The sequence below is a fragment of the Hyaena hyaena genome, unplaced genomic scaffold, assembly GCF_003009895.1.
Source record: "Hyaena hyaena isolate Hyena2069 unplaced genomic scaffold, ASM300989v1 scaffold_75, whole genome shotgun sequence".
NCBI classification, from domain to species: domain Eukaryota; kingdom Metazoa; phylum Chordata; class Mammalia; order Carnivora; family Hyaenidae; genus Hyaena; species Hyaena hyaena.
The window spans coordinates 1727305-1753970 of record NW_024080707.1 but is presented as its reverse complement, the minus strand read 5'-3'; the positions used below and the strand labels follow the sequence as shown (position 1 = coordinate 1753970).

The 26666-nt window shown below is 41.0% G+C and overlaps 1 protein-coding gene across 1 annotated transcript in view; it reads left to right on the top strand.

Moving 5' to 3' along the window:
* The window catches only part of JAK1 (Janus kinase 1), a 127060-nt gene that overhangs the window by 51585 nt on the left and 48809 nt on the right, over nucleotides 1-26666 (top strand). The window contains exon 2 of the mRNA XM_039233416.1: nucleotides 24883-24960. Coding sequence (XP_039089347.1) covers nucleotides 24955-24960 — 6 coding nt within the window. The 5' untranslated portion in view covers nucleotides 24883-24954. The remainder of the gene's footprint in view (nucleotides 1-24882; nucleotides 24961-26666) is intronic.

Below are 26666 nucleotides of genomic sequence, written 5' to 3'. Positions count from 1 at the left end.
TAGGCTAATGGGAATAGCAGTGTAAGGATCATAATTATATTTCAGTCAGCGGATACAATTTTGGTATGAGCTGAGTCTCCCTAACTTTCTTGTGGTCTTTACTGTCTGGTTATAAAAATATATATATATATATATATATATATATGGGGCACCTGGGTGGCTCAGTCGGTTAAGCGTCCAACTTCAACTCAGGTCATGATCTCATGGTTCGTGGGTTCGAGCCCCGCGTTAGGCTCTGTGCTGACAGCTCAGAGCCTGGAGTCTGTCTTCAGATTCTGTGTCTCCCTCTCTCTCTGACCCTCCCCTGCTCATGCTATCTCTATCTCTCTCTCAAAAATAAATGAAACATTTTAAAAAATGTGTGTATTTCACTAGTATGTTTTGTTGCACTTGGAGGTAGTTCCTGTGTCTTCTTAAGGGCCCAGTTTCATAAAATTAGGGGAATCCTGTGAGCACATTCCTAATGTATCTTATTTGTATGTCCTTGTTCCTGAGGAACCTGAGTCTCTGAGAGGTAAAGAGATATATTATAGCAGAACCTGTATGAACCTGGCACTCTGTGTAAATTCCACTTTGCTGCAGGTCTGACAGTGGCCCAGAGAGGTTTATTCTGCTAGAAAAGTGTTATTTTTTCCTTCAGAGCCCAACCTTTTCATTTTCTAATAGCTGTTCTTTAAGGGCACCAGTTGGCATATGTAAGTGCATTTATTTAAAATGTATTCATTGTATCACTTTACTGCATAAAAGTACCCCATGTCCAACCTTCCTCCTAGTATTTTCAGTTCAGAATTGGGGTTAGGCTTCCATAGCACCTGAACTGGTTCCATCCCCCATCATCATTATTACTCTTTAAAACAGGTTGCATTGAAACAGACCTAATTTATTTTATTATTCTTTTGAGAGAGAAAGAGAGTAAGCTCGCCTCCTGCCTCCATTTTAAAGGTGTTACTGAAAAGTTTACTGTACTTTGGATCCTCGAACATTTCTCTCCTTTGTGTGCATTTCCTCACTGCTTAGAGTCAAGGTTTGTCGGAAAAGAAGTTTTGAGTATGTGCATTTGAGAAAGAAGGGTAAAAGGAAAAAGAAAAAAAAACAAGTACAAGCATGAGAGACATCCCATATATGTGGAGCCCTGGCTTTTATCATTAATTTACTCTGTGAGTCCTATCACTTCTTGGAGCCAATATTCATTTACTCATGAACTGTTGAGCATTTTTTGTGTGTCAAAACATTGCGGATACAACATAGAAAAAACTAACACAGCCTCTGCCTTCTTGGTTGTTTATGTTAAGAAGAAGGTGCTGACTGAGCAGCAGAGGTGGTGAGAAATTGTTGGATGTGTGACATACTTTGAAGCTAAATTTAGCTGATAGAATTGGTGATGGTTTGGATGTGGGATGTGAGAAAGAGTTATGTGAGAAAGAGGCATGTGAGAAGGCCGACCTCTGGGTTTTCTACTCAAATGACGTATTGAATAGTGGTGGCATTTACTGAGACGTTGAACACTGGGGAGGAGGGTGGTGGTGTGTAGTGTCACAGGAATCAAGTGTTGCTTTTTATATGAGCTTTAAGTACTTATTACACTAAACAGATGCTGAAGAAGATGGGAGTTGAAGAGAGAAGTTTAGAAATTGTCAGCAGGTAAATCACACAGCTGGTTGTGATTGCTTTGGTTGTGAATGTGGAAAGAGAAAAGGTGTGAAGGTCAAGGTCTGAGGCCGGGGGTCCACCAACAATTAGGAGACAGGGAAATGGAGGCGGCTCCAATGTCTAAAAATGAGGATTCTAGAACCTGACCTCTCTCTCTCTCTCTCTCTGAAAATTGTTATAGAGATTGTGTAAGATACTGCACATGAACACACACTGGAAAATTATTTACTACTTTACTACATGAATAAATATAGGAGTTGGGGAAAGTTATGTAGGGAAATCATTTTCCCCCTTGACTTTTCTTCTGAAAGTCTGTATGGGGTTGGGTGAGGTGTCTGTGGATCTGATATACAGCAGAAGGTCCCAGTGTGTAGGTTAGGTAACTAAAGGAATGGGAGTGGGGGTAGGTAGGGAGGCTGTTTGGGAAAGTTTTCAAGGTGTACACTTTGAATATGGTTATTTTTGTTTTTATCAGTTCAAAAAAATAATTACACAAAGGATCATGAACTATTTACTGCTAACTGGGTTCTCATAGTAAAAAAAAAAAAGTTAATGCTGATATTGACATATGTAGATATATGCATACAATGTATGTGTGCTAAATATGAATTGGATACAGTTGGAGTTGTCTGTTTTTGTGAACAGATATCTGCTTGAGTTCCCGTCTTAGTAGGCTGTTTGAACTTGGCATCATCTCACTCTCTGCCCCCTCCCTTCTCATCATCTTCCCTTTAGTGGGAATGAGGCAGGGTTTCCTGAAAAGTGGGCTCTCTTCTGGGAAGACTCTGTGGCCATTTGCCAGTGTGTCATATAACTTATCCAGTCACATGGTGAAAGAAAGACTTGCGAAAAGATGGGGCATAAAAACAGGAAAAATCAAGTGGGTCAGAGGAGAAAGAAGCAAGGCTGAAGCAAATAAAGGCAGAGGTTCATTTGGAATGGAGTCAGGGATAGGCACCTTCACCGTTTTTTTTCTCTCTCTCCTTGGGTTATTTTCTTTGTGCCCACCTGCTGTTGCCAGAATTGCAAGGACTTTCCCCAGGTGTTTGGGTTATTGAGTAATAGAGAACTGTAATTTTTCCCAGACTTTACCTTCCAGAATGCCTGCTTGAGATGACATAGCAAAAATGCCCCGGCTCAGTCCGTTAAGCATCTGGTTTTGGCTCAGGTCATGATCTTGAGGTTTGTGAGTTCAAGCCCTGCATGAGGTGTGGAGTCTGCTTGGGATTCTCCCTCTCTCTCTCTCTCTCTCTCTCTCTCTCTCTCTCTCTCTCTCGCTTCCTCCCCCTTCCCCATTTGTGCTCTCTGTCTCTCTAAATAAATAAACTTAAAATGATTTTTAAAAATGCCACATTCTTCCTCATTTTTAGGAGTACCTCTTTTGTCTGATCTGATTAAACTGAAATCTTAGATTTTATTCCTGTACTGCATCTATCTAATTTTAGTATGTGAGAGACAGAGGGGTAGAGAATATAAGTGATTGAATGATGGATGGGTGAATGAATGAATGACTTTCCTGAAGAATTTGGTGTATTGAATTATTTGTCCAGGAAAGAAGGCTTTCTAAGATGGATACTCTCAGATATATTTATAGAATTTGGTAAGTGAAAGAGCATAGAGATCACCTAATTCAGACTTTTCCAAGTATATCTTAAAAAAAGAAGTCCCTAGACCAATTAATTTTGCAAAACTTGTAGACTCATTACACTTATTAACACATTAAAGGTCAAGAGTTGTTATTAAAGATCCTGTTTAACTTTGCTTTCATAGTATTTCCCCAATTTATTTCACAATGGGCCTCCACTTTTCTTCTTCCCATTTTCTGATCAGTATATAGAACAATAATTATCATTGCACAGAAATAGAAGGTTTCAGAAAACAGTTTGGGAATGCTGATTTAATCTAATCCTTACATTTATTTTGAGGTTGTCGCTTAACTTCTCTGGTGTTTGCCCACATGTATAATATGAATAAGAGTAAGTTGAATGACGAAGAGCACATGCACCCCAATGTTTGTAGCAGCACTATCAATAACAGCCAAAGTATAGAAAGAGTCCAAATGTCTGTCGATGAATGAATGGATAAAGAAGATGTAGTGTATATATATACAATGGAGTATTACTCAGCAATAAAAAAGAATGAAATCGTGCCATTTGCAACTATGTGGATGAAACTAGAGGGTATTATGCTAAGTGAAATTAGTCAGAGAAAGACAAATATCCTAAGACTTCACTTATGTGAAGACTTTAAGATAAAAAACAGATGAACATAAGGGAAGGGAAGCAAAAATAATATAAAAACAGGGAAAGGGACAAATTATGAGAGACTCAAATATGGAGAACAAACAAAGGGTTGCTGGAGGGGTTGTGGGAGGGGGAATGGGCTAAATGAGTAAAGGGCATTAAGAAATCTACTCCTGAAATCATTTTTGCACTATATGCTACCTAACTTGGATGTAAAATAAACAAACAATAAATAAAACAAGTAGATTGAATTAGTAAGTGATGTGATGCTTTTCCTGGCTGTGACACTTTCTGGTTCAGGTAGATTCATTAACAAAATCAACATTTAAAAAATTGTATCTGCTTCTGTATTAAGGTTGTCATGGCACCTGAGTGGTTCAGTTGGTTAAGCATCTAACTCTTGATTTTGGCTTAGGTTATGATCTCATGGTTTGTGAGATGGAGCCCTGAGTCTGGCTCTGTGCTGACAGCGGAGGCTGCTTGAGATTCTCTCTCTCCTTCTCCCTTTGCCCCTCTCCAGTTTTTCTCTCTTTCTAAATAAACAAACATTAAAAAAAGGTTGCCTTCCTTGTTCTTCACTATAACTTTGACATCTACTACAGTATCTGATACATAGCGGCATCTCAGTAAGTGTTATTGAACAGGCATGTACACCTTTCAGTTTCAGAGCACTGGGTCAGCTTTGCCTTGATGCTTAGAGGAGAGAAGATCCTGTTTTTGCCCTTAAATTTTTTTTTATGTTTTATTTATTTTTGAGAGAGAGAGAGAGAGGCAGCATGAGCAGGGGAGGATCAGAAAGGGAGGGAGACACAATCTGAAGCAGGCTCCAGGCTCTGAGCTGGCTGTCAGCACAGAGCCCAACGCAGGGCTCAAACCCACGAACTGTGAGATCCTGACCTGAGCCGAAGTTGGACGCTTAACCGACTGAGCCACCCAGGTGCCCCAAGTTGATGACTTTTCTAAGAGCATGGGATGTGCCAAGGAGAGAACCCAAGTTACATTTGGATTGTGATCTTCTGTAGGATGTAGATATATTGGACATGATTTCTGAACCTGAGTCAGATGTGTGGACTAGAACATTAGTAGGTGTGTTACTATAACTTTCATGAGAAAAAAGTGTCATTTAGAGTTGTGGTCATGGTAGCAACCACATAGTTCTTTTATCCCTGACAAGGATTTCATGATACTACCAGCACTAGGAGGTAAGAGCTAGTATTATTCCCATTTTGCTTTTGGAGTCTTGCAAACTTGTATTTTCTTTTCCACATTTTTTTCTTTCAGTACATTTCTGACCTGTTGCTCACACTTCTAGTCTCTCAATCATGTCAACAGGCATTATTCATTCATCTGTTTATTCCTTTATCTGTTCCTTTATTTATTTATTGAGGTGTATAGTTGGCATATAACATTGCATTCATTTTAGGTGTACAGCATAGTGATTTGAGATAGGTAGGTAGTGAAATGATCACCACACTAAGTTTTGTTTTAATATCCATCACCACACAGTTACAATTTTTTTCTTAAAATGAGAACATTTAAGATTCATTTTCTTTGATATGATAATGTATTGTTAACTGTAGTCACCACACTGTACATGACATCCCCAGGACTGACTTATAATTGGAAGTTTGTACCTTTTGGCTACCTTCAGTTGTTTTGCCCACTCCCCTGCCTCTGGCAGCTACCAAAACCATCAGTCTGTTCTCTAAATCTATTTGTTCAGTTTTTGTTGTCATTATTGTTCTTAGATTCTACATATAAGTGAGATCATATAGTATTTGTGTTTCCTGATGTATTTCACCTAACATAATTTGCTCAGGATACATTCATGTTGTCACAGGTGACAGAATTTCCTTCTTTCATATGGCTGAATAATGTTCCACTGTATGTATGTGTGTAAATATGTATATATCACAGTTTTTATCCATTCATTAATGGATAGACACTTAGGTGGTTTCCATATCTTGGCTGTGGTAAATTATGCTGCAGCGAACACGTGAGGTGCATGTATCTTTTTGAGTTAGTGTTTTTGCTTCCTTCTAATAAGAATCCAGAAGAGGAAGTGGCGGGGGAGGGGGGGTTGGGTAGCTCAGCCGATTAAGTGGCCAACTCTTGATTTCGACTCAGGTCATGATCTCACAGTCTAGGAGATCAAGCCCTGTGTTGGGCTCTGTGCTGACAGTGTGGAGTCTGCTTGAGATTCTCTCTCCCCGTCCTTCCCCCACTTGCTCTTTCTGTCTCAAAGTAAATAAATGTTTGGTTTTTTTTTTAATTTAGAAAAAAAAGAACCCAGAAGCAGAATTGCTGGAACATATGGTAGTTTTATTTTTAATTTTTAAAGGAACTTCCACACTGTCTTCCATGATGGCTTCACCACTTTACATTCCCATCAACAGTGTACATGATTCCCTTTTCTCCACATCCTCATCAGCGCAGATTTCTCATCTTTTTGATAATTGCCATCCTAACAGATGTGATGTGATATCCCATTCTGGTTTCAATTTGCATTTCTCTGATTAGTGATATTTAGTACCTTTTCCTACCTTTTGACCATCTGTATATCTTCTTTGGAAAAATGTCTGTTCAGATCCACTGCCCACTTTATAATTGGATTGTTTGGGTTTTGGGCTTTTGTTCTTTCTTTCTTGCTATTGAGTTGTATGAGTTCTTTATATTTTTTGGATATTAATCTCTTATCAGATACATAATTTGCAAATATTTTCTTCCATTCAGTAGATTGCCTTTTCATTTTGTTGGTTTCCATTGCTATGCAGAAGCCGTTTAGTTTGATATAGTCCCAGTTGTTTACTTTTGCTTTTGTTACCTTTGCTTTTGGTGTCAAGTTCAAAAAATCACCTCCAAGACTGATGTCATGGACCTTATTGCCTGTGTTTTCTTCTAGGAGTTTCAGGCCTTATGTTCAAGTCTTTAATCCACTTTGAGCAGTTTTTTGTGTGTGGTGTAAGTGTGGTCGAGTTTCATTCTTTTTCACATGTGACTGTCTAGTTTTCCCAACACCATTTCTTAAAGCCTGTTTCATAAATAAAGGAATTGGGGCTCAGATTTAGGAAGATGTCTAAATTGACATCCACCCTGAGTGAAAAGCCAGAATTAGGACCATATGTGTGATTTTAAATTTTGTGTACCTAACCACTTGACTTCTGTCTTCCCATTCAATCTTGATATCTTTCATTATCCCATTCATATTAGAAGCTCTGAACCTTAATTATGTTCAGAAGATGTGCACATTTCCAGAAAGGATTAAGAAAAAGGTGCAAAATTCATATGCTCTCCTTTTGGGAAGAAGCTCCTACACAGTACTTTGTTGATACCCCATTGGCCAGAACTTAGTCACATAGTTTCCTCCTGCTGTAAGAGAGGTTGTCCGTTTTAGTCTTCATTGTGTGTGTCCATGTGCATGGCTAAAAATCACTGAAGAAGGGAGGATAGGGGCATGCAAGTTGCAGTTTCTGCCACCCCCTCTTCATTGGGGATCTGTTGCCCATCTGCTCCTATCTTTTAACCACTGGTCAGTAGATCGTCCTTTCCCCCTCTCATAACTTCACCATCATCCTTTTAATTCTTTTCTCCTCATTATCCTTTCAATATTCTGAAGTCTCTCTTAACATGATGTGACACAAAACAACAACCAATCTGTGAATAAAGGTACTTTGTAACCCCAGTGTTCATGTTATATCCCTAGATCCTCATACAGGGCATAGTGCATAGGAGTTTTTCCAGTAATTGTTGAAAAACTAAGTGAATGAGTGAGAGGCTGAAACTTTGTTCTTAGCTTTTATCAGCTGGTGAGCAGGAAATACTGGTCAGTTTTTCCTATGGCAAAAATAGTAGGACTGATTTTACTGCTGAGAGTGCCAACATGGTAAAACATATTTGCTGTTCTGGTTTTACCATTTACTGGCTATACAGACATTTGGCAAATCATATAGTCTCTATGAGCCTCAGTTTCCTCACTCACCTGATGAAATGAAGTCTCCCTGACCTCCCTCACAAGGTTGTTGCTATGATTAAATGAGAAATATATCCTAGGAATACTATTTTCACTTTGTCGTGATTTTTAAGATCAAAGAACACTTTTACATCTATTTTTTTTATTTCTCAAGTGATTTAAAAATTTTAAGTGCCTTCATTGTTTCTCATTGCCATGTAGTATTCCATGGTATAGATAAACCACATCTTCTTGATCCATTCATCTGTTGATGGACACTTAGGCTCTTTCCATGTTTTAGCTATTGTGGAGAGTGCTGCTATGAAATCTGGCCATGTGTAGCAACATGGATGGACCTTGAGGGTGTTATGCTGAGCGAAATAAGTCAGGCAGAGAAGGACAAATACCATATGTTTGCACGTATAGGAGGATTAGGAGGAACTTGACGGAGGACCAAGGGGGAGAAGAAGGGCGGAAATGGTGGGGGAAAGGGAGAGAGGCAAACCATGAGAGACTCTTGAATGCTGACAAAAACTGAGGACGGATGGATGTGGGGGGGAGGGGGGGATGGGCATGAAGGAGGGCACTTTGGGGATGAGCACTGAGTGTTATGTAGAAACTAATTTGACAAACTATTTGTAAAAAAATAAAAAAATAAAAAAATAAAAATTTTAAGTGCCTTCATACAGTGGAGTATCACTCAGCCATAAAGAGGAATCAAGTATTAACACATGCTACAACATGGATGAATATTGAAAACATGTTAGGTGAGGGGGCACCTGGGTGGCTCAGTCAGTTAAGCGTCCCACTCGGCTCAGGTCATGATCTCACAGCTTGTGAGTTTTAGCCCTGCATCGGGCTTTGTGCTGACAGCTCGGAGCCTGGAGCCTGCTTCTGATTCTATGTCTCCCTCTCTCTCTTTCTGCCCCTCCCCTGCACACTCGTGCTCGCTCTCACATTCTTTCTTTCTCAAAAATAAACATTAAAAAAAAAAAACATGTTAGTTGAAATAAGCCAGACACAAAAGCCACGTATTGTATGATTTCAGTTATATGAAATGTTCAGAATAGACAAATAGATTAATGATTGGCAGAGGATATGACCTGATAGGGGGAGTGGAGAGTGGCCACTCATGGGAATGGGGTTATTTTTGGGGGTGATGAAAATGTTCTAGAATTAGGTAGTAGAGCTGGCTGTAAAACTTTATGAATATACTAAAAACCACTGAATTGTACACATTAATAAATAAAAATATTAAAGTGCCTTCACAGGGCAATATAATTGTAAGTAAGAGAATATTTTAAAATTTTGTCTATAGTTTTGTTTCACAATTTACCATTAATTCTCCTATAACAGAAATCAACATTTGGTTCATACCTAGTATGAACTTGCAGTTTTTCACTTGCTGGCCTTATTAAATTGATTTGATAAACTATATTTGACTATATTATTTCCATCCTAAGCAACTCCAGCTCACTGAGAAATCTCAAGGTATGTTTTTCCATATGAGAAAGAAGACATAGCTTTGGACTCCTTCATGGGTACCGTGGTGGGGGGAAGATAAAAGAATACAAAGTTTAATTGTTTTTCATAATTCAGTTAGGCATATAACTGCACATTTAATGTTATAAATATTTTTAAAATGCAAACTGGAAGAGATGGCTGGCTGGCTCAGAATAGCCTGTGACTCTTGATCTTGGGGTCGTGAGTTTCAAGCATCACGTTGGGTGTAGAGATTACTTAAATAATTCAAAAAACACTTTACACGTACACTGGTATATCGTTATCATGTTCACATAGGCTAGGTAAGTACTTCTCGAGGGAAGTGGGGATGGTCAGGGAAGGCATCATGAAAAAGGAAATGTTCAAGCATTTCTTCCCCAAGCAATTATTGGCTGCTGTAGCCTAAGCACTGTTGTTTGGTGCTGTATATAGCTCGATAACAGCTACTGTCCCTGCTCTCAGGGAGCTCAAGGACAATGGACAAGACACATTCTGTGGACACGTACAAAGCAGGATTATAAAGGCTGCTGTAAAAGCAAAGACAGGATGCTGTGATGTCTTGATCAAGTCAGGGAAGCTGCCTGCATAACTCAGCACATTTGGAGTCCAGGTACAAATAGCGGTAAGCCACAGAAGGGTAGATCACAAGTAGCCTTGAAGTCCACCTTTCCTAAGAGAGTCGGAAGGAGAAAGCATAAGATTTTTAGATTTGCAGTTTAGAAATCTGACTGGCTGCATTGTGGGGACAGGAATAGAGGAAATGAGAAGGAAGATGGGAACTTTTCAGGAGAAAATGGTCAGGAGACCATTGCCCTAATTTGAGAAAGAAATCAGAATGATGGGGAGAAGTAAAGGAGGACAAAGCAGTTACAATGATTGGGGCTTACCAGTTGGGCACCTAAGCAGCCTGTGACTCCCAGGTCGTCTGTACACCACACCACTGTCCCGTCCATCTGGGTCTGAGCGCCACCTCCCTCCACAGTCTTGTCACCTGCCTCTCTGCGTGAATATGTGCAAACTTCTCCTGCCTGTCCCCAAAGCAAGCCTGCTGGTTTTCTACCTGCTGCCTGTGATCACACCTTTAACTTCACTTGGAATGGAGCTCACTCCTCTTCACCTGTCCGGATCTCTGACTTATCAAGCCTGTGAAATCATTCTGTGCTAGGATGGTCTCTTTCTCCTCTGACATCGTAGTACTTAGTATCACTCGTTAGCAAATAATTACATTTTGCCTTGTCACATCTCTTAATTGCTTTTAGTTGTTAGTAACTCCTGAACTGCTTTTAAAATTACAGCAGGAAAAAACAAACAGGATTACAACAGGCAGAATGACACATTCTGCTTAAATAGTGAAGGCTTAAATAGTGAAATAGGAATCAGCTGTCCTGAACCCCGGTCCTAACTTCAACCCCTTATGGAACCTGGAGGAATTACTCCTCCCCCCCCCCCCCCCCCCCCCCCCCCCGTTAGAGTAGTAACACATAGTTGTCAGAGCGTACTTGGAAAATCTGGAAAGGCTTGCAAAATGAACTGATTCCTAATCCACAAGCACCTAAAATAATCACCATTAACACAGGTCATTTTTCTTACTGTGCCCTTCCCATCGTCCATCTTTTCTCTCTCTCTCTTGGATTGTATGCACGTGTCTGTGCAACATAGCTGGACCATCCTCTACGTGCTATTTTATAACCTGCTATTTTAAATTAATGTATTGCAGGGTTGCTGAATCCAAACATGAGGATTTTTAAATACAAGTTGACATGTGGGGCCAAATTGTCCTCAAGGAAGTTTGCACCAAAAACTGAATAGTGGTTTTCTCTGGGGAGTAGGGAGAGGAACTTTTGCTTTTCAGTAATATCGGTCTATACTGCTGAATGTGTATTTTTATTAACATGAGTCTAAATAACTTTTATAGTTTCAACATGACAGTAACTTACACCTCTACTTAATCCAGTCTTCAATCTACATTTAAAAAGTACATAACCTTTACTGGTCAGATAGATAAAAAATGGCATCCTGTTACTTTAGTTTGACAATTGGTGAAATTTGACCTTTTCACCATGATCACTTGTCATTTTTTCTTTAGACCTTTCATGAGTCACTTAGTATCTTTAGGCCTTAGTTTGCTTATGAGTAAAATAAGAGGAATGATATTTAAAGTTATTGTGAGGATTAATGGAAACCATGTATTTTGAAGATGCTTTGTAAGCTCTAAAAAGTATATACTTATATTTATTGATTGTGTGTGTATTGATTTTTGTATTGACTTTGATTACTTAATGATTATGAACAACTACACCAGCTTTGCTTTTTTGCATTAATTGGCAGAAAGGCTAATATTTATTTTCATGCAATGTAGGATGCATGAGATGTGGCATCTGAGGACTTGGCCTGTCCCACAGCTCTGCTATTTATTAGCTATGTGTACAGATATCATAGTACATGGACAAACACAATTCTTTTGGCCAAGATCAGCAATGTTCAGGGAACACCTGGCTGGACACACATCAGAGAGTTCTGCGAGCTGATAAAACGTTCGTGCAAGCTCATGAAGATTATCTGTTTGAGTGGATGGTAGTACAAGGGACCTTGTTTGTACAGATTACCCCTCCCCCACCCTATTCCACCCCCCATGGCTTTATGAAATGAAAATTGGTCAAAATCATAATTCTAAGGCCTGGGAAGTATTAAAGGCAGATAAATTGCCATTTGACATGATTTTTGTAAATTCTATATTTAGCTCTCCGGAAACATGGGTACCTTATGTCTTTCATTTATCCAAAACACGGGATTCTGGATAATAGGGAAACAGTGCTGCGTAAACAACTCCACTGAGTAATAGATGACCTCCCAGCCTCCTATTTCTGACTGTTTCCTTTTATCCAAGGACAAGATGTTACAAAAATAATTCAGAGTGACTCCCGAGGGTAGCCCTGTGAACTCCTCCCTTGAACTGTAGTCGGAGAGGAGGGTGAATCACCACAGCAGAATGTTGATTCCCCCAGTGCTGTTAGTAAATGTCCCAGCCAGGCTCTTTAGCTGTGAGGACACAAGCAGTGGGAAAGTTTTTTCTGACTCATTCACAGTGTAATTCGCAGAAGAACACCTCTAGCTTCTCATTTTATTTAAGAGAGAGAGAGTGTGTTGTGTGTGTTTAGTAAGGTGAGGTTAGAGTATGGATCTCTCAAATGGATATTTAAACTGTCTCTTACCAGTGCAATATATGGGGCTATTTTGTCAGTTTTATTGTCCTGGATGTTCATACTGGGGGAAGAGGGAGGGGGAACCTCAGTGTCCAGTGCCTATATATCCATGGAGGCCTAGTTGATTCATTCAAAGTGTTTTAGGGGCTTCTGGATGGCTCAGTTGGTTAAGTATCTGACTCTTGATTTTGACTCAGGTCATGATCTTAAAATTTGTGGGTTTGAGCACTGCGTTGGGCTCTGTGCTGACAGCATGGAGCCTGCTTGGGATTTATTCTCTCTCTTTCCCTCCTTCCCCCTCCCCCTCCCCCTCCCCTCCCCCTCTCCCTCCCCCTCTCCCCACTCCCTCCCCCCTCCCCCTTCTCCCCACTCCCCTGCTTGTATCTATCTAAAAAAATACATAATTATAATAAAGTATTTTAAAACAAGAATATTCTCTTTCACAGTGAATTTCAGGTGTCCCCATGCCTTGTCTCTTCACTCCTTGTGTCTGAGACCCCACTCCTGACAGAACACACGTTCACATACCAGGGGACTTTCTTGCTTCAGAGGAATTCATCGGAGCCTGGGGATTCATGAGCAGTGTCTCCTCAGAGGAAAGTCCAGACTCTTCAGTTGGCAGTTGTGGTTCACTGTAAACTGACCTCAGCTTTCTCCCTTTCCTCATATCTTTCTGATTTACACAGACCTTCTGTTTACACTCCAAAGGGGGCCCCTCCTGTCCTTCTGCTGCTGTTTCTCTTGTTTCTGTTATTTGGAGTGTTCCTTCAGTTAGCTTCCGCCCCCTCCTGTTTGCATCTTACCCATCCCTAAAGGCCCAGTTCAAAGCCCACCTCCGCCATAATGGTCATACTACTACATGACTACTGTGGGCCAGCCGTTCTACCAACCTATATATATTATTTTTTACAGAGTTTAAAACAACCCTGAAAAATAATTACTATTATTCTTATTTGCAAATGAGAAAACAATTACTGAAAGTTAAAAGGTGACTTCAACCCAGCTACTAAGTGGCAGGGCTGCTCTTCTGGCTCAAGTCCTCCTCCTCCCCCTCTTCATTTTTTTTTTTTTTTAATTTTTTAATTTTTTTTTAATGTTTTATTTATTTCTGAGAGAGAGAGAGAGAGAGACCGTGTGAGCAGGGGCGGGGTCAGAGAGAAAGGGAGACACAGAATCTGAAGCAGGCTCCAGGCTCTGAGCTAGCTGTCAGCACAGAACCTGATGCGGGGCTCGAACCCACGAACTGTGAGATCATGACCTGAGCTGAAGTCGGAAGCTTAACCGACTGAGCCACCCAGGCACCCCCCCCTTCATTTTTAATGTTTATTTATTCTTGAGAGAGTACAAGCAGAGGAGGGGCAGAGAGAGGGGGACAGAGGATCTGAAGTGGGCTCCGCGCTGACAGGCTCACAGCAGCAAGCCTGATATGGGCCTCAAACCCAGGAGCCATGAGATCATGACCATTCAACCAACCGAGCCACCGAGGCACTCCTGGCTCAAGTCTTCATGACCTAAACATGCTAGTTTTCCATGAAGCCTTCTGGGTTGGACTAGCTACACCAGCTCCCACGTCACACCTTCTCTGACTATGCTATTTTGCCTTGGTTGGGTGTGTCTTGTGTTTGGCAATCAATCATGTGTTATTACCTTGTCACATTCTTGAGTTGCTAGTTCTTCTCCAATGATGTATCTTTTCTTGCATCCTTTTCTTCCCACAGAACTGTGTTTCACAGACTTTTCATGATGATTTCTGTTTGTTTGTAATAACTTAATGCATGATGTCTAGGAGTGAGCTACTCCTCCTCGTTGTTATGTTTATATTTTTCTAGTTAGTCCAATTAGTCGTCAACATCCTACCATAATATTTACAGCAGCCTTAGTAATCTTAGGAGTCTTAGTATACAGAAGTCTTCACCCCCTGTATTTCTCTATGTTTATTCCCTTGAAAGGGGGGACAAAAGAAGTTCCATAGCTGGAGTATGTACTATTCCTCCACCTTTCCAGCAGGAAAAACAAATGTAACGAATGAAGACCAGGCATTGCCGTTGAATAGTTTGCAGTGAGATGGATGACAGTTTGGTTAAATTCAATTGTTTCTGTTAGGCAAGGGCTATTTGATAAAAGAATTACAGGTAGAGTCATGCTGTGGATGTGTTTGGGACAAGAGTGCAAGAAAGTGCTTCACCGAGGTTCTGCCTTCTTATGTGCCAAATACGAAGTGAGCATTTATCTTGAGAAGAGAGAGCTGTATCTGTTTACCTTTTTCAGCTTGTTGGTAGAAGAATATAATTAAAGTTGATACAAAGGACTCCTTACCTAATCCATGGTTTATACCATCTATCATCTAAACCTCCAAGACCTACCTGCGTGGCTCCCCCTCCCCAGCAATTCCCGTTGGTGGCCATACACTGAACTCCTTTGTCCATTCTTATTGGTTATCGACATGAAATACACTGAAAAATCTTGCACAGATGAGAAGTAAACAATGGATTTTGAAATCCTTAGGTTCCTGCAAAGCATCACCTCACTGTGATTGTGAAGTTAGAAACTGGGGACTGTGGGAATAAATCATGGGTTTATGAATAAATCATGGGTTTTAAGAAGAGTGGTTATTGGCAGAATTTAAAGCATGGATCTTCTGTTCTCTCTGGGTGTAGTTTCTGTGTTTACTCAATCCGTAGCATCATTGTATAGATTTAGAAGGTAGCCTGACTGAAGAGCTTTCTGGGAGAAGAAACTATTGTGAAAGGAAGACTCTGAGTGGATTGCACAGTGGATCTCGGGGTAGCTGTTTGGGTTGAAACTTGTAGCCCAAAAGTGTGTGTCATAGGCTACACACTGTGGGGAAAGAGGAGTGATCTTCTGGTAGTCAGAGGGATTTCAGAAGAAATACATTTCTGTGTTTTAATGTCAGCTGGGGAAGGTATACACATTGAATATAAGCAGTGAATATAAAGTACATCTTATGGGATGCCTGGGTGGCTCATTTGGTTAAGTGTCTGGTTTCGGCTCAGGTCATAATCTTACAGCTCATGGGTTTGTGCCCTGAGTCAGGCTCTGTGCTGACAGCTTAGAGCCTGGAGCCTGCTTTCAATTCTGTGTCTCCTTCTCTGCCTCTTCCCCACTCGCAGTCTGTCTGTCTGTCTGTCTGTCTCTCTGTCTCAAAAATAAACAAATATTAAAAAATTAAAAGGGACGCCTGAGTGATTCAGTCGGTTAAGTGTTCAACTTCAGCTCAGGTCATGATCTCATGGTTTGTGGGTTCAAGCCCCACGTCAGGCTCTGTGCTGACAGCTCCGAGCCTGGAGCCTGTTTCAGATTCTGTGTCTCCCTCTCTCTCTGCTCCTCCCCCACTCATGCTCTGTCTCTCTCTGTCTCAAAAATAAACTGTAAAAGTTTTTTTAAAGTTTAAAGTACATTTTATTATTGGTAACCTTGGTGAGTCCTTTAAACCAGTGTTTTTCAGACTGGTTTGTTATATATAATATATCATTAGTGGTCTGTGAAATATATTTTGAGGGTCTTGTTTAGCATTTTAAAAATGTATTAAATAGAAGAAAATAGCATAGAATAGAAAATAGAATGAATTGCATATCGTAAGGATATCTTTCTGTGAAACTAATTTTTGTCACACACACATACACACACACATACTGTAAAATATATTTTTTACCATGTATCATGTCCAAAAAGGTTTGGAAAGGTGTTGGCACGGGTTCCTAGGATATGAGATAGTGGGGTATAACCCTTACTAGATTCTCAACTGAACTGGGGCAGACCTGGGAGTTGAGCGAGAGGTGGCTCAGTGCTCTGCAGTGTTGACCTAGTGATTAAGTCTGCTGCCTTGATGGGGACAAAGTGCACTACTTATTGTACAAATATGGTCCACTGAGGAGCTCTGCCTGCCATTTCAATTCAGAGATGTGGTTGGCAGACTATTTCAAAGCCAAACAAAAACTGATTCTAGTTTCTTGGTTGGGGAGAGGTATAGAGGACCATTTTTCTTGAGATTTCTTTTTATTTTTCTCCTCTAACTTTGCCTAGCTGAGTTCTTTGGGAATATAGACTAGAGTGGACACTTGCTATCTGGGGGATTGTCTGGCATCCGAACTCTCTTCATTTCTAGAGTGATTGTCTGTTGTTGCTGTTGAGGTTGAAGGAAAGGCAGACACATGACTGGATGAACTCGGTTCATGTCTTGGGTCCCTGTGTCCCCGGACGTTGAATCTAGAGGGGACAGTACAGACACATAGGGGCTGCTTGAGAGCAGCTAATGGCTGATAAACAGTGGTAGCCCTGCTATAATGGTGTTCTTATCAGACTGTTCTGTGCTCTTAGATCTTTCTCTTAATTCATTTTTATCCTAAGGTAAGCAGGACTGGTTTCTGTTGTTTGCATCCAAGAATGCTGAGTGGTTAAAGAATTACTGGAAAAAATGTTAGATGGATTTTTGCCCTGAAGGAGCTCATAGTGCATAACAGAGAGAGGGAGTAGGTTAATACACAGTAACACAAAAATAACTTAGTAAAAGTTAGCAAGGGGTAGGGTATTCACTGTTTTTCTGTGTATTCCATTAATTTTTGGTTTCCTGCAAGCTTTGTCAGATGCCATCATCAGCAAGAGGATGTTGAAGCATGTCATCTTGAAAATACAAGTTAATGAAAAATTAGCTGTGTTAGGGTGTGGCATAATATGGTTTCAAACATTCTGTTCTTTAAGGAACCGCAGAAGTCATCTAGTATTTATTATTATTATTATTATTATTATTATTATTATACAGTATTGGAGCTCAGAAAGCTTCAGCAGCTTGCCTAAGACCAGGCTGGCAGAACTGGGCAGGAGCTAGGGCCTCCTCCTCTGGGGGGCTTCTCTTGTTGCCCACAGGAGGAAGCTGGCACACAGACTTTCCTCAGACGGACCCTCCCTCACCTTTCCATGCTGTCTCCCTCCTTCCTGTCTGCCCCTCCTGGTCTGTATATTCGTTCTTACATACCCACCCTCATGATTTCCCTTCTCCTTTCCCTTTTCCAGAAGAGCTGCATACTTCTTTCTGTCTTTCACAATCTTCTGTCTCCCTCAAGCCTGGGAGCTGATTCCCCTCTCCCTGATGACCTCACAGCCCTCTCTTCCTGACTCGTGTTGCTCCTGCGGTCTGTGTCTCAGCACCCCCTCCACATCTGCTTTCTTGAGGCCCCTCGGGATCTTTGTCTCTTGCCAGCTACTAATAGACTAAGGTTTTGGTGGGCTCAGATTTTAATTGTAGTACTTCTTTAGATTCTGCCAAAGTCCCGTGCCTTGACCCAGGAAATGTGGCAGAGGGAGAAAGGACAGTGAAGCCGGAGGCCGAGAAATGTGTTTGAGCCCTGACTTGCCACTCACGGGCTTCTTGACCGTGAGAATGTCTGAAGCTGAATCTTCTCATCTGCGAAAGGGGCTGTGAGACCCAAATGTGGTGATAGATGTGAAAGCCATTTTTAAGTATAAAGTACCATACAAGGTTTTATTGCAATGGTACAAGTGTTTAATATGTATTTTAGGAATGAGTGATTGAAAAGCACATGAGGTGAAGGCAAGCCATTCTCCCCACCATGATTGGAGTGTCCTCTCCTGCCACCATAGTCTTGACCTCTGTATTCTGTGTTCTCTAATAACATTATAGATGTATTAGTGGAAAAGAAAGAAAAAAATAGCAAAGCATCTTGATACAACGTGGCTTTTAGGAAAATACTTATTGACTTTAATCAGGCAAAGTACTGTATTTACCTTGACCAGAAATTGTCTCTCAGGGAGAGCAGGCTTATTGGGAGCATGCAGAGAGCCCTGACCCATTGAGTTGGCATTGATTGTTTGATCATCCCTGGAAGTTTATTGTAAATGAAGCAGCACTTACGGTTCTGGGGTATTCCTGGAAATGCTATAGTTAGAAGTGAATTATTCTGTGTGGCAGGAATGGCATATAGAAGAGCCATAATTCTGACTTGCTGACAGGAAAAAATAGCAGATTTTATATTTATTTTGTGTCGTCCTTTTGGCTGGAATCCATCAGCTCTGCACAGTATCTTGTGATACTTTTCATCAGACAGTTGTTCTGGGTCCCCACAGGCAGGGGGTACTGGGTACACCCGATACAAGTCACTTCCAGAAAGTTCTTGTGCACGCACAGTCCCTTGTGATGAGACTGGAAGGGAAGCAGGGATGCTTTCCCCGCCTCTGTGTGTGTCTTAGGCCTCAAGGAGGGTCTGTGTGTATGTGAGCTGGGCCCTAGTCAGCAGCCACCAGAACTCTCCTCCCCGCACCTGTGGTGGTGCTGCTGGAGCAGTGTGTTAGCCGTGGGCTGCAGCGCAGGCAAGGCCTGGGCACTTCACTGAGGTTTTCAGCAACCCTTCTTTCAGTCTCTGGAGGGAAAGCCTTAGAATGAGTTCAGTCTCCTAGGTCGATGTGAGGCTGTGAGAAATACTGAAAAGCCAGAGAAGACAGTGGTGTTGTTGATAGGGAGCATGTTAAAGCGGGTTCCCCCATCCCCTGCTGCCCTGGGGAAAGAGCAGGGTCCTTGGAATCAGGAGTCTGTGTTTGACTTTCGGCACTCCTGCTGATTGGCCTCAAGCCTCTCCTGAGAATTAAGTGCAAGCACCCATTGATGCATGAGATGCTGCAGAGGCTCAGTGTATACTGGAGTTCCCTGTCCTCGACTGGAACTGTGCTCCCTCAATATGTAATCAGTTTAGCAGGAATTATGGCCAAAATATGAATGCTCGCTGCCTACTAAACTCTGCCTTAGGGTTTATATGCATTAACTCCTATAATCCTTAACAGCTCTGTGAGACAGCTGCCGTTCCCCACTTCCCCCCATAACTGAGAACATTGAGGTTAGGGATGTTAAGTAGCTTGCCTAAGATTACCATAGCGAGTAGGTGGGGAAGGCAGGATCAGACCCAGGTCGGGATGACTCCAGCTCACTCTCCTGACTGCTCTGCTAGATTTATAAAATAGAACTTGATTAATGACCAGAATGTCAGAATACCTGTTTATTCTGTTGTCCTTCAAGCAAGCTCACAGCTCACTTGAGTCCTTTGCCATGAAGCCTACATTACATTGCTTTACCACTTAACACCTTTCTGAGCACTTTCACATCAACAACCTCACTTGAAAAAGGTGTTGGAGGAGGCTGATGAAGACTTTCTCAAAGATCTTTCTGATTCTTTAGGTAGGATGTTTCCTCCAAGATTAGCAGATGAGGAAACTAGGCTCAGAGGTTAAAATGATTTGTCCAGGGTCACACTTGCTAGTTGTGTGTTGAGTCAGTAATGTTGCTTACTTGGTTACCTTCGTTTCAGTTAACAATTGCAGTTGACCCTTGAAGGACAGAAGCTTGTATTGCATGGGTCCACCAATATACTCCCTTTTTTAATAGAAACAGTCCAGTGCTGTGAATGTATTTGCTCTCCCTTATGATTTTCTCGATAACATTTTCTTTTCACTAGTTTACTTTATTATAGAAATCCACTAATATGTATAACATAGAAAATATGTATTAATTTACTGTGTTATTGGTAAGGCTATTAGTAATTAATTTTGGGTGGAGTCAAAAGTTATACACTGATTTTTGATGGCACGGGGGTTTAAGCCCCTAACCCTCACGCTGTTTAAGATTCAACTATATTTAACTAATAGCACCTAATATGTGCTGGTGATCAGCACTTACGGGGACAAAGGTCCTGCCCTCTTGGACCTTGTATTGTGACATTAGGTTTCCTCACCAAACTTAAGGCAGGCGCCTGCTGAAATCATTTAAGGTCTAGGAGCTTTAGTCTTAAAGTTTCTTAAGCAGCTGATTTCAGGAAATACTTCTAAATTACATATTTTTCTTCTCAGTTTTTCTGGGTTTATACTTTAACTTACCAACATTTTGTATTTTGTACTTCAGAAATCAAAAGCTTTGATTCCTTTAAGGTGGACATAAAGTAGTACTGTGTGTGTGTGTGTGTGTGTGAGAGAGAGAGAGAGAGAGAGAGAGAGAGAGAGAGAGAGAGAGTGTATGTGTGAGTGATGGTTTCTTTAGTAAAAACAACCAGCTACCCAAAGTGTTGTATTCTGACCCTGGTCATTGATTTTAACCATCATCCAGTCTATTTTTGTCATGTAAATCTGATAGTGACCTTGGCCAAAAGCAGTCATATTCTGGTCATACTTGTGAATTTTAACGTGGCCTATGTTTATGTCTCTTCACTATTCAAAGTTTAATTATTTATTCTTCACTTTTACAGATCCTTATATTTCAAAAGATGTCCTTGACAGTTGAAGAGGATTTCAGCATCTTTACACATAGATTTCTAGGACTTTGCCTCTTGGAAAATAGTTATGTTACCCCTCTATTGCAGCTAGGCCCTGTCCAGACTCACAGAGTTGTGTCTCGTTTCTGTTACATTTCCCTCATCCAGGAAGCATCAGATATATTTGGATCAGACTTTTATAAACTAAAGAATTGTGAGACTCTACAAAATTCGCCCCCCCCCTTTTAAATGTAAAGTAACATCTCATAGGGGCACATGTATCCCAATGTTCATAGCAGCACTCTCAACAATAGCTAAAACATGGAAAGAGCCTAAGTGAAGAATGGATCAAGAAGATGTGGTTTATCTATACAGTGGAATATTACATGGCAGTGAGAATGGAATCTGGCCATTTGTAGCAACATGGATGGAAATCAAGGGTGTTATGCTGAGCTAAATAAGTCAGGCAGAAAAGGACAGATACTATGTTTTCACATATAGGTGGATTAGGAGGAACTTAATGGAGGACCATGGGGGAGAAGAGGGCAAAAATAGTTGGAGAGAGGGAGGGAGGGAAACCATGAGAGACTCTTGAATGCTGAGAACAAACTGCAGGCTGATGGGTGTGGGGGAGAGGGGAAGGGGGGTGATGGGCATGGAGGAGGGCACTTGTTGGGAGGAGCACTGGGTGTTATATGGACACCAACTTAATAATAAGCTATATAAGAAAAAAAAATAAAGTAGTATCTAACAAGATTGAGCCACAAAAGCAATCCTCTAATCATAGAAAGAAAGGTAGGTTTGTTTTTTATTCCAAAAACTTGAAATTTTGTAAGTAAATTAGTGTGGAAGAATTCAGTGCTATCATCAAAGAACATTTGAGTCCTCACTTTTATTCTTCCCATTTTCTGAGCTTCTTTGTATTCATTTATTTTGGGAATGGAACCCAGTGAATCATAGTCTTTTTAAAGGGTGTTGTGCGATTCCTACTGGTTAGGTTTTCAAGCATTTAACATTTTCTTTTTTGTATCTGTGATGAGAAACTTGAACTGATTTCTTAGAATTATCTGTAGTATTTATAAACCTGATCTTGCTTTTTTCCTACCTGTTGTTAAAATAGAGAACAGGAGTGCCTGGGTGGCTTAGTCGGTTAAGCGTCCGACTTTCACTTAGGTCATGATCTCGCAGTTCGTGGGTTCGAGCCCTGCGTCGGGCTCTGTGCTGACTGCCAGCTCAGAGCCTGGAGCCTATTTCAGAGTCTGTGACTCCCTCTCTCTCTGACCCTCCCCTGCTCACGCTGTCTCTCTCTCTCTCTCTCTCTCCTAGAAATAAATAAAAATATTTAATAAATAAATAAATAAATAAGATAGAGAACAAACTGAGGGTTGCTGGAAGGGGTAGGGTGGGTGGGAGGTAGTGTCGGTTAATGGGTAATGGGTATTAAGGAGGGCACTTTTCGGGATGAGCACTGGATGTCATATGTAAGAGATGAATCACTGGGTTCTGCTCCTGAAGCCAAGACCACACTGTATGTTAACTAACTTGAATTAAATAAATAAATGGCCTTTTGTTTGGGATTTTTGGAAAGAAATGTTATTTGAATGAAGCCTTTACACAAAGTCTCACCAACAAAAGACTCTTCTCATCCTGAATGAGAACAGATGTCATTTCATATAAAGTGGATCAGCAGTCCTAGATTTAAGTGCTTAGAACGATGCTTACCTTGTATTTTAAGTGCTTTATGGGTGTTTTTACATTTTTATCATTAGAATGCCAGTTTTTTGAGAGAGATTTTGTTACTGAGTCAGCATATAAAAACACCATAGTAAATTCACATTGTCCAGCAATTCTGCTGCTGATTCTGTTTTCTCTATGAGTTTGATCTCTATGCTAAGCATCAAAAATTAATACCATTCTATTGTCCAGTAATACAGGAGGTCAATTTGAAAACTAGGTACATTGTGATTTCAATATAGTGTGACATGCAATAGGGAAGGAATAATGGAAAAACCATTTCTTTTATTAAATGTTTTCATAGAATCCTAGGTCTAGAAAAATCTTAGTAATTTTAGGCTGACCCTTGAATCTTACACGAGGCTCTGAGCAACCACGGACTCCTGAACTCAAGTAGTAGGTGATCTGGTGGTGAATTCTGAAAGGTTTTATGCTGTAGCCTTTGTTAAGTTGGGTCTGATGGAACCGACAGGTCTCTTCCTGATCTGAAAGGCTCCAAGTATGTCTCTTTGGGGGCAGGCTTCTTAATTCTACACAGCATGGGGCCCATCTGGTCAATTTTCATTCATTCTTGGCAGCAGGGTCCATTTCCTTCGTGCCTCTAGGAAACCTCAGGTAGGCCCTGGACATGCTATTAGCAAATACTGCTGACGAACCAACTAGGGCTATTCTTTGCCCAGGTATAGAGGAATATTGGAGGGGTTTTTCTGTTTATGAAGCTGGAGAGAGGAGACTAGCTCCTTCCCTCTACAGGGCCTTTGTGCATGCCAATCCTTTACCCAGACTGCCTTCTCTCCACCTCCCTGGATATCCATTACATCTCAGCTCAATATTACTTCCCTCTTGAGTCCCACGCTAGATGACATTCCTTTTATCATCCCTCTCTTTTTTTCCTTCATGGCATTTTAGGCTCTTTATAATTACCTCTTTATGTGCATCTTTGTTTGATTCCACTATAGACTGTAAGCTCTGTGTGAGCAGGGGCCATATTGCTCTTGTTCTTTATTGTAGCCTCCTGATATAGGTCCATTTTGGGCATGAAGAACTCAAAAATAACGGATCTCCTAAATGTGACATTTGAAACTCTGCTTCAGAGCCAGAGCAAGGCATTATAGCATGTAGTTAATTTCAGATTCCTGTTTTGATGCAGGCAGGGTATCTATTCTCATAAATAAAACAGTTGATTACATTATGTTTTTAAAAGCTGAAAGTATAATGATTTGTTCTTTGAATCTTGTTAAAGTTGTCCACGTCAAAATAGCCAAGTTAAAGCTGCCCTATCAAAACTCATACTTCTGTCCTCTGCCTGGCCTCCTGAAGGTGACATTGTGACATGCTCTTTTGGTTTGAGATTGCTTTTATGTTCTCATTTGTGCCGTCTCCCCCTTCGATTGTGAGATCCTGTGGGAATGCTGGCTTGTGGCCTCATCTCCATCACCCCACTCCGTGTCTGCTTCTGCTGCATAATGCTTGGGAAAGGAGAATTCTGATAAAGTGTATTAAATGACCAACAGAAAACAGAGAGTGATCTGTATTAACTTGGTAACCACTTTCACACCGCCAAGGGTGGTTGCTCCTCATTTGCAAAAATAATTAGATTCTACTCTTAAGAATTTGTGAGAGGGACCTGGGAAGTTGTTAAAACAGTACAGATCTCTGCGTGCGTGCTGGGGAGTTGGTGGTGGTTGGTGGTTGGTGATGAACATGATAGGATCGGTGCTTTAATTCTAGAGAATCAGGCTGGTTTTCTCTTACGTAGTAGAAGTCTGAAGTGAGGTTGGGGCTTTTTTGCTACCTAAGTTTTCAAATAAGAATGGCTCAAAAAACATTTGGTGAACTAAAAGCATTTTTCATTGGATTTATCCCTAGGCCCTCCCCCTTTCACCATATCATAGGATGTATCACATTAAATGAGGCCAAGGGCAGACCGGGTTAGGAGGAGGGTATTTCTAAAGGAAATGGACATGGGAAATAAAAGCGCATAAGTTTGGGGATCCTGACCTATTGTTCACGGCCTCAGGGGAGAGGTTGTTGACGGAAAAGGCGCACGGTCTTCACTTACACTGGACGGGGCACTCTATGCCAGGAAGCAGAAGTCCCCGGCTTCCTCTCTTGAAGTGGTAAAAATAATGTCTTCTTTGATATTCATACTCTACGATGCCTCTCTGTCCTCTCAGTGTCCTCATCCATTTTTTTCTCCTTCTTCCTCCCCAATGCCTTTTCCTGCCCACTTATGGTTTGGGCTGCTTCCTTAATAAGAGTGTCCTCTTATTCTCTGATGCAATTACCTCTGCAGCTGATTTATTTATTTATCCCTGTCTCTATCCCAGCTCGGAACGGTCTTTGGATAATAGAGAAGAAAATCCAGTCTGCTTTTTGGAGGACATTGGACAGCCGAATAAATGCAGGTTTGTACCTTCGCATATCTTTACAAAAGGACTGAAAGGAAAATAGCTTTTAAAAAGAATAATAAAGCTGATCTTGAACTTGTAAGGACACCTGTATTTCTATCCTCTCAGTTTTCAGTATTGGTATTTTAATTTTTATTCATTTCTAAATGCTGAGTGTGCTGGCTTAAAAGTAAATCCTAAGAGTATAAAAGTGTGACAAGTCCCAAGTAAAAGATAAAGTTCCTTATAGTCCTTCCTAGATATTCACCACTTCCGCGGTTTGTTGTACGTTTTTCCAGATTATACATATATGCAGGATCAAAAGGATCATGATATACATATTATGCCATTTTTCACTTTGCAGTATGTCATATGTATCTTTCAGTGGTGATTCACGTAGCTTTATGTCATCTTTTTAACAGCTGCATAGTATTGCCTTGTGTTGCTATTTCTTATTTTGTTAGCCTCCTATTGTCACTTGTATTTTTTCCTATTTTAAATGGTGCCACGTCTTGTACATATATAATCACATATACTTGCCTCATTATTTCCTTAGGGTGAAAGCATGCGACACCATCTCTGAATTTTTCCCGTGCCATGCCTGTATAGGGTCTCAAGGACAAAGACGCATCTTACGAAGCGGACTACAGCTTCTTTGTCTTCCATTTCTGTTTTTCATTGTAGGGTGGAGTTGGGCGCTTAGTGTTGGGTTTTAAAACTTTCTTGCTCAGGGCACCTGGGTGGCTCTGTCGGTTAAGCGTCCGACTCTTGATTTCAGCTCAGATTATGATCTTGTGGTTTGTGAGTTCTGTGAGTTCGAGCCCCACAACAGGCTCTGTGCTGATAGTGCAGAGAGATTTTTCTCTCCCCCTCTGCCCCTCCCCTACTTTCTCTCACTCTGTCTCAAAATATATAAACAAACTTAAAAAAAACTTGTTGCTTGCTAGTTTATCTGAACCCTTAAGTTATGGACTTAGTCTTTCAGCCTATTTCTGGGAGCTTCTTTTTCAGATTTATTTTGGAGATGAAACAAGTAAAATTGAGTGCCTCTTAGTTTGTAGCATTGAGGCGTATCTGGTTCATATCTCTCCTCTAAGTATCTCACCTTCACCAGGGCAGCTAATAAGTAAGCATATGAGTCTGGTGAAAAAGAACTGTGGCTTTGTCCACACTATGTGAATTGTCTTGTTTTGAGAAGCTTCTGTGGCCATTCTGCAAGCACCTGTTAAGTGTAAGGCTCTGTGCTGGGTACTGGGGATACAAAGATGAATGACATAGTCCCTGCCTGTAAGGAACTCCCAGCATAAACCATTGAGAGAGAGACAGACAGACAGACAGACAGACACATGAATAAGATGGTCATAATCCAGTGCGGTTAGTGCAGCGAGGAGAGTTTGGGAGAGGGCATCCAGCTTAGGGGATGGGATAGAGGTTCATAGGCATTTCCTGGAGGTAGGTAATGTCCAAGCAGAGTTCTAGAGACAATTATAGTTTGTCATGAAAAAGATGAGGTGGGAAGGTATTCCTGATAGAGAAATGAGTATGACCCAAAGGCAGGAAGGTGAGAAAAGCAGAATGTGGGCAGGAGGAATTGGGATAATAAGAACAATGGCAACTTTGTGGGTTTCAGGCATGACGCTGGAAGCCGGGGTGATGGAAGATGGGCTGGGGAGGCTAGCTGGCAGGTGATGGAGGGCTTCAGTGAGGACTTTGAGATTGCTCTT